The following is an 8,533-nucleotide window of genomic DNA, read 5'->3' on the forward strand; positions in this document are numbered from 1 at the left end:
CTCTCGTCCCACGCCTGATCGGAAGCGCGGGAGGGCGATTCGACGTCGGTTCAGGCTGTTTGGGGCGGGGGGGGGCGGAAGGGGGGAACCGGTCCACACCAACCCAGGCGAGCTGCAGAGGATTCAGCCCCTGCCAGGGAGCAGAAGCACAAGGGGTTCCTTCCGGAAGGGTGGAGATGCAGAGACGCACCCCTAGCGCCCCACCTGCCCGGGCGCGCGGGACAGAGCGCACGGCGGAGGCAGGGGTCCCGGGATCCGCAGCGCCGCCACGCACACCCCTCACCTGGCAGAAGCACCTCTGCGCCGCCGTCTCCGGGGGCTGCTGCCCGCCGTGGCCCGAGCCCAGCAGCCCCACGGCGCCCAGGAAGCCGATCAGGAAGCCCCAGCGGTGGTCCATAGCCGCTCCGGCCGGTCTTCGCGCCGCGCCTCTGAATCCCCAGCGATCGGGAGCAGGCCGTGAGTCCGCAGATGAAGCCCGCGCGGGCCTGCCCCCGGCCGCGCCCCACCTCCCGGCCGCCTCCCAGGCCCGCCCTCGGCTCTCCAGCCTCTAAGAAGCCGCCACCTCCCGGTGCAGCCTGCGGACGTGCCGGGGACCCCGCGGTGGCAGTCCGGGGCCTGAGGCCCGCTTCCTTCCCCACGCGTGAGGCTGACGCACCAACCCGCTTCCCGGCTCGGCCCCTCCCGGCGCGCCGCGCCCGCCCCCGGCCCCTTTAACTCCCGGGGCCCGGAGACTGGAGTGGGCTGTCTGCCCCCAGCCCCGCGTGGGAGTCGAGGTCCTTCCCGCTCCGAGAGCCGAGCCGGAGCGAAAGCTGGAGGGGTCTGTGTCTTCCGGCAGGGCCCCGCCCCAGCCTGCTCACTCCCAGCCAATCCTTCCGTATCTCAGTGCGAGGAAATCAAACTGTGAATTATGTGTCCATAGTGGCCCTGACTGAGTCCTAAGGCTGAAAAGGATATTCGTGATCATCTATCTAGACCAGGGCTGCATATCTAATCTAGATTTTCTGGTAGTCACATCAAAAGAGCAAAAAGAAACAGGTGAAGTTAATTTTAATAATCGATTTTATTGAAACCATTATGTGCAAAATATTTCAAAATATACTCAATAGTAGATGATTCATTAAATATTTTACATTTTTTATTTTTAGCTTTGAAATCTGATGTGTATTTTTTACGAACTAACCACATTTCATAGTCAGATGTGGCCAGTGGCTACTGTGTGGACAGAGGGGGAGATTACTCTTTATTTTATAGGAGGAAACAGGCCCAGAGAGGTGAGGCAATGTGAGCTATAGGAATGGGAGCTGGGCAGTGAGAGAGCCAGGTCCTCTGATCCCAGCTATGGGATGGGTCCATCAGCTTTTTTTTAAGGATAAATTTTCAAGGTGAAACTGGAAAACTGGAAAAATCTTACACATTACATTAAAAGCTAAAATATTTCTATTTAGTTTTTTGGTAAATCTTTTCCTGTTTGTTTCTGCTTCTGTTTTTTCTTAAAAAGCCATCACTTATTGACATAACTCTAGGATATGGTAGGCCTCAAATAGATATTATACTCCTATTTTCTAGCTGAGAAGAATAGGCATAGAATTTATATACGTTATTAAAAATCACTTGGTATGGTAGGGGTGAGACTCAAATCCTATGCTCTGTCCATCACTGCCAAGTGAATTGACATGTAATTAAAAAGTCACCAATCATCTGACATCCTGGTGGGCCGGGGAAGCTCTGATCTTAGTATCTACAAAATGCAATGTGTGCATATTAATACAATCTCTCACTTTACTCCGAAAGTTACTTTTTCACTATACTGTGTATGGGTTCTACTTATCCTTCTAGGGCCAGACCCAGCTCACTCAATCCCTCATCATGAGTCTTCCTGGTTTCCTCTTCACCCAGTTCCACTGGGTGGAACTTACACTCTGCCAGATTGAGCTTGACATTAGAGATATAAAGATGTATAAAACCCAGTCCCTGCACATGGATGGACACCCCATGGAATTTAGTATGTAATCTTTTATGACAGTTCTACTTTATGTTTCTACCACTGAACTGTAATCTCTTTTAACTCCTTAAGCAGGGACTATGTCTCAAACATGCCGGTGACTCCCAGAAATCTTTGCACACGTTTGTAAAATGAATGAATATATTTCATATGGCCACAGTATTAATATCTGAAGATTAAGCTATCAAAAATGAGAGACACAGTATGAAAAGGGGGAAACTAAATGAATAAAGCCTAAAATTGCAGAAAGAAGCAATCTGAACATCATCAGCTCTGGATTTCACTCTGATGCAATAGCCCGTAATTAGGGAGAATTTAAAAACATCAATATTCCCAGGATGAAGGCCCTAGTCCATAAGATTCAAATTCTTTTCCAGAACAAATTTCTAGCAAACTTCAAATCAGAAACAATCACCATATAAGACAATTTTTTTAATTTATTGTCTTTTCCCCCCAGCCTTATTGGAGTATAACTGACAAATAAAATTGTCAGATATTTAAAGTGTATATCTAACTGGTTTGACATACATATACATTGTGAAAGGATTCTCCCCATCAAGTTAACCCATCTATCATCTTACATATTTACCCTTTTCCCCTCCCTTGGTGAGAACATTTAAGTTCAACTCTCTCAGAAAATATCAATGATACAATACAGTGTTATCAACTGTGGTCACCATGTTACACACTAGATTCTCAGAACTTATTCATCTTATAGCTGAAAGTCTGTACCCCTTTATCAACCTCTCCCTGCTTTCCCAAGCCCCTTGCCCCTGGCAACCAGTTGTCTACTCTCTGTTTCTATGAGTTTGCTTTTTTATTATTATTATTCCACATATAAGTGATACCATGCAGTATTTGTCTTGTCTGACTTATTTCACTTAGCATGGTGCCCTCAAGCCCCATCTATGTTGTATCAAATTTCTCATGCTGAATAATAGTCTATTGTATATGTATACGACATCTTCATTATCCATTTATCTGCTGACAGACACTTAGGTTGTTTCCATGCTTTGGCAATTGCGAATAATGCTGGATGGATGTGGAAGTACAGATATCCGGGTATATACCCAGAAGTGAGATTGCTGGATCTTACTTTATTGTCTTGAAAATTATATTTTTTCCTATCAGATTTGTAAGTGATTTTAGAATGTGTAAAATACAGTTTTATACACATTGTATAAATATTACTGACATTTCCCTGAGAACCCTTTTGAGTTGGTCCTTTGTGTGAGTTCACTTCTTCAACTCTGCCTCCTCTCACACCATCTTGCCTATGTTAAGGCCATGAAATAACCGATTAGTTATCAAATAACTAAGGAGCATCCACAGGGTACATAGTTCAACCTTGGATTTCTGAAACTACAGCCTCCCATATATTATAACTTTGCTAAACAATAGTAAATTTTTTAGAGATGAACAAGGCCACGGTCTTATTATTCTAATACTAGTGATCATAACAATAACATGACTTAGATTTAATGTACACAGCATTTCTTTTTTTTTTTTTTTTTTACACAGCATTTCTTGATGGAATTCTGTTTACTCTGCAAATAACAGCTATTATTATTTTTTTAATGACCAAAGCAGGAAATGGCTTGAGTCCAATTTCTCAAAATGGAATTTCTGTGGGAAACTTCTCAGTACATGAACACTTTCTGACGTTGAATTGACTAGAAGGAAATGATTAAGGAAAAAAAATGTGATCAAGGAAAAGGATTATTATGACACACAAGAGGAAGAAAGGCTAAGTAAAAACCTAAAGGTCTGGTTCCGATACTTGATTAGATCTATGTAATATTTACTGAATGTAAGTGTGCACATGTTGTATTGCTAGACTTTTCTATTGGGCTGCTTGAGATCATCTGAGTTGGGGAGACCTGCCACCTAAGCTCTGTCATCACCTTCTTTACCTCAGGTTCCTGAAAGGATGAACTATAAATAGTAACTGACTTCACTTCCTAACTTCAGGTTCATACCTTAGCCCAATGTGCAGTCTGGTTGCCAACTCCACTCTCTTACTCTTCTTTACCTGACCTTCTTATTGGCAAATCTAATTGCCATTTTTCATTGAAAGCATAACATCTCTGCTGCATTTTGACAAAGCAGATTCCTTCTTTCTTTGATTCAATTTCCTGTGCACTGAACATTCCAGATCCTCCTTATAGTTCTCTGATATTATTTAACTGTCTCCTTCATGGGCTTTCCCTGAGCTTTCCTCTAAGATGTGAGTGTTCCCCAGTATTCTATCCTTTCTTCAGTGCTTTTCCTCATCTATACTCTCCCCTGGAGAAACTTGCCCAATCTCATGATTTTAAATATTTCCTTTATGCTAATGACTCCCAAATCTATTTTTCCAGTTCAGATCTCTTCCTTGAGCCTCAAAATCCAACTGCCTATTGAACACAGCCATCTGGTTTTCTCAGAAATGTTTGATCACGTTGCCATACGTATCTAGACAGCTAGAAATCAGGAAACCATCCTCAGTTTCCCCCTCTTTTTCACCTTCCATAACCTATTCTGTCCTGCCAGTTCTGTCATCAGTTTATTTCCTCCTCTCCATCTTTATGACTAAGGACTAGTTTCAGCCCTGATTGTTGCTCACCTGATTTATTACCATATTTCCTTAACTGATTACCCAACTTCTAGGCTTGTACCCCTCAAAAAATAGTCTTCCCTGCTAGCCTGGTTTCTCAAAAACATAAATCACACTTCTGTCTAAAATTTGTGATGCTCCTGACCTGATGCTTCTGAATAATTAAATTCAAGATTCTCAGCACGACATTCAAGGTCCCTATCTATTTCTCCAACTTCACTTCCAACACCTCTCTGCCTTATAGTTAGTGAACTGCTAACGATTCCTCCAGAGACCTTGTTTCCAGCTGCAACTGTTAGAAGTACTGATGAAATCTTCTAGATAGTGAAAGAAAAAGGCAGAAATAGATGAGAAGAGATAGAAAAAAAATAAGGGGACTAATTCAAGGAGAACAGTCTGACTAATAAGAGTACCACTTAGAGAGAACATGCAAACATAGGAAATAATCTTAGAAGTAATTCAAGAAAATAGCCAAAATGGAGGGATGGCTATCTAGATTCACTGGGCATACTAAATGCCCAGTCAGTGGATGGAAAGTGTCCCTAACAGAGGTAAAACTTTCAAAAAGAAGAAAGAAATCTTGGTTCCTGACAAAGAATTGAGAATCAGAAGGGTACTACAGAAGCACTGGAAGCTACAGGACAATGGAGCAAGGCCTCCAAAATTCTGAGAATTCTATAGCCAGCCAAACTATTAATCAAGTATGAGAGTAGAATTAAGATATTGTTAGATACAAAGAATAATGTACATCTTTAAATCCTTTCTAGGAAAATTCACTGAAAGGATATGATCCAACCAAACAAAGGAGTAAAACAAAAAAGAGGAGACCTGGGTATCAGGAAAGAGAAGATAGTACACAAGAGAGGAGCTAGGAAAGTTCTAGAAGGGAGTTATGCAGCATCCCTAGAAGAAGATGGAGGCCTCCAGTAGGGGTGTCTCTAGTTAAAATTGGGACTGGAGGGATACCTGATGTGACTTTCTGAAAAACACTATTCAGAGGAATTTTACAATTGTATTGTAAATTTGGGAAGAAAAAGTGATTTTAAAAAATAGCTAAGCATATTTTTTAAATGAGGCAGCTTTTAATTATAGGACATTCAAAACAATTTTACAATAAAGCAAATGTAACTATAGTATATTGCTTGACTTGCATAGCCCCACAATAAGACAAGTGCTGGACGGTGATTTAACCAAAACTTGTATATATTGTATATGGGGGGGTGGAAGTAGGGAAAGTGGGAATCTGGAATAATATACGGGTGCTGAATATTTATCTTTCTTATTAGGAAGTCAAAAGATAAAGCCTAAAATTGACCTAACAAGAAATAGCAGCATAAGCATATTAGTTAGAAATGTGGAGGTAAATACAAAAAAAACCAAAGAATTGGAGGGGCTTCCCTGGTGGCACAGTGGTTAAGAATCCACCTGCCAATGCAGGGGACACGGGTTCGAACCCTGGCCAGGGAAGATCCCACATGCTGCAGAGCAACTAAGCCCGTGCTCCACAACTACTGAGCCTGCGCTCTAGAGCCCGCGAGCCACAACTCCTGAGCCCGTGTGCCGCAATTACTGAAGCCCACATGCCTAGAGCCCGTGCACCGCAACAAGAGAAGCCACTGCAGTGAGAAGCCCGCACACCGCAATGAAGAGCAGCCCCTGCTCACAACAACTAGAGAGAGCACGCGCACAGCAACGAAGACCCAACGCAGCCAAAAATTAAAATTAAAAAAAAATTAATAAAAAAAAAATTGGATAGTGGGGCTCAGGGATAGAATAGGGTGGGGCAGTAGACTCTTCTTTTTCAATCTAAGACTTGTAGTACTAAAAAACAACTTTATGTATTACTTTGATTAAAGAAGAGTATTTCCCAGAAGCTAGGAATTCTAACTTCTATTCCTACATCAACATTTTGCTGCTCGGCCATAGACACATTCAATTAAGTGCATTCTGGTAAGTATTTGGGGGTAGATATTTGGACTGACAAATTTCTAAAAACTCGAGTGTTATAGCTGATGTGTGAGCAAAAGTAGTTGCTACTTGCCTATCTGGTACTGTTTCTCAATTCTCTCTAGAAAAAGATCAGTTCCTGTTGTATTAGTTATCCGTCATCATGTAACAAATGACCACAAACTTAGTGGCTTAAAACAACAAACATTTATTATCTCAAGTTTTTGTGGGCCAGCAGTTCAGGAACAGCTGAACTGGGTTGCATGACTCAGTCTCTCATGATGTCGCAATTAAGACTAGAGCTTCTGTCATCTGAAGGCTTGCCTAGGGTTGGAGGCTGTGCTTCGAAAATGGCTCACTCACATGGCTGTTGGCAGGAGGCCTCAGTTCCTTGCTGGCTGTTCCTTTCCGTGTGGGTCTCTCCACAGACCTGCTGATGTGTCCTCTTGGCATGACAGCTGGCTTCCCCCAGAGGGAGTGATCCAAGGGTGAGTAAGGAGGAAACCCCAACGCCTTTCATGACCTAGGCTCAATGGTTGTCTACTGTCACTTCCACTTTATTCTATTTGTCCAGAACAAGTCACTAGATCCAGGGGAGGGAAATTAGGCTCCACTTCTTGAAATGGGAAGTATCAAAGAATTTGTGTACATATTTTAAAACCACAACACCCATCAATGCTACATTATACGTTAGTAGGTTAGGAGACTATCCTTAAAAATGATTTTTTGAAGATCTAAAAAAATTTCATCACTGTTTGTTATGACATCACTTTTAATGACCCCTCCTTCCAAAACTAAGATATACCCTACCTTGTCACCTCACTTCTTCTCTATTCTACAATATTTTAAGTTCCTTGAGAACTGATGACATTTCTTAGTCTTTTTGTATCTCTGCTTACCTATCATAGTGTCTAACATATTCACAAATTCATTCAATAGTATATATATATATATACATATATATATATACCTTCTGGGGATACAGTAATGAGCAAGAAATAGTCATAGTCCTTGTTTTCCTGGAGCTTATAGTCTACTAGAGGGAAAATACACATTTAATTGCATCTTTAAGAACACTTATGAATGTATAATTACAAATTAAGCTATATTTTCTGATGGACAGGGATACAGTCTTAGAGGTGCATATAAAAAGGAACAGGGCTATTCTGTTGCAGGCATACCGAAGACAGACAGGAGGTTCAACTGAAGTTGGGATTTTGCCAGATGGGTGAGAGAAAAAGAATAAGAGTCAAGGGAGTTTAAAATATTGGTGTGTTATGTTGAAATAACACACTAGTATGTGCTTATAAATATTTATTGAATTGAATCAAACTGAGCTATATATATTTTTTTTTTCTTTGCCCCATCCTCTCTTCTTGATGTCAGAGGTGATATACTTTTGGTATAGTTTGACCAGAATAGTTGCAGCTGAGTGGGAGAAGGGACTAACCCTGCTCAATCCACCTTCCTTGTTTATTGTCTAACTGCAATTACCAGTTATATTTAGAATAAACAGAATAGAATATTCACACAATATCCATAAGATTTTTCCTAATAAATTTGAAGGCATCTTTTAATTTCCTAATAATTTGTTTGTAATTTAATTCACTTAAAATTGCAATTTATATGTATATATAAGATATACCTATTTAAACTCAAACATCCAGGGCCACTGGATAAGATGAGATCAAATGGAGTCTGGGGAATGTGACTGATTCTTTTGGAACAGCAATAAATTCTCCCTAGGAGTAATGCTGGGAAGAGGTACAGCAATGTGGACCTGTCCCGCAAAAACTGAGGTCATTACTACCCTTAAAATAAACAATTTAAAATAACACTACTGAATACTTACTATGTGCCAGATGTTGTGTTGATAGCTTACAGGCACACTATGTTGTTTAATACTCATGACATCCCTATGAGATAGGTACAAATATTATGCTCATTCTACAGAGATTTTGAGAGATTAATTTGTCCAAAAGCACAGA

General features: G+C 41.3%; 1 protein-coding gene across 1 annotated transcript in view; it reads right to left on the reverse strand.

The window, feature by feature from the left end:
• Positions 1–839, reverse strand: part of ERO1A (endoplasmic reticulum oxidoreductase 1 alpha) — a 44,981-nt gene extending 44,142 nt beyond the window's left edge. Inside the window, exon 1 of the mRNA XM_032622777.1 lies at positions 284–839. Within this exon, the coding sequence (XP_032478668.1) occupies positions 284–397 (114 nt within the window). The 5' untranslated portion in view covers positions 398–839. The remainder of the gene's footprint in view (positions 1–283) is intronic.
• Positions 840–8,533: the final 7,694 nt, after the last annotated feature.

This window comes from Phocoena sinus, chromosome 2 (assembly GCF_008692025.1).
Source record: "Phocoena sinus isolate mPhoSin1 chromosome 2, mPhoSin1.pri, whole genome shotgun sequence".
Lineage (NCBI taxonomy): Eukaryota > Metazoa > Chordata > Mammalia > Artiodactyla > Phocoenidae > Phocoena > Phocoena sinus.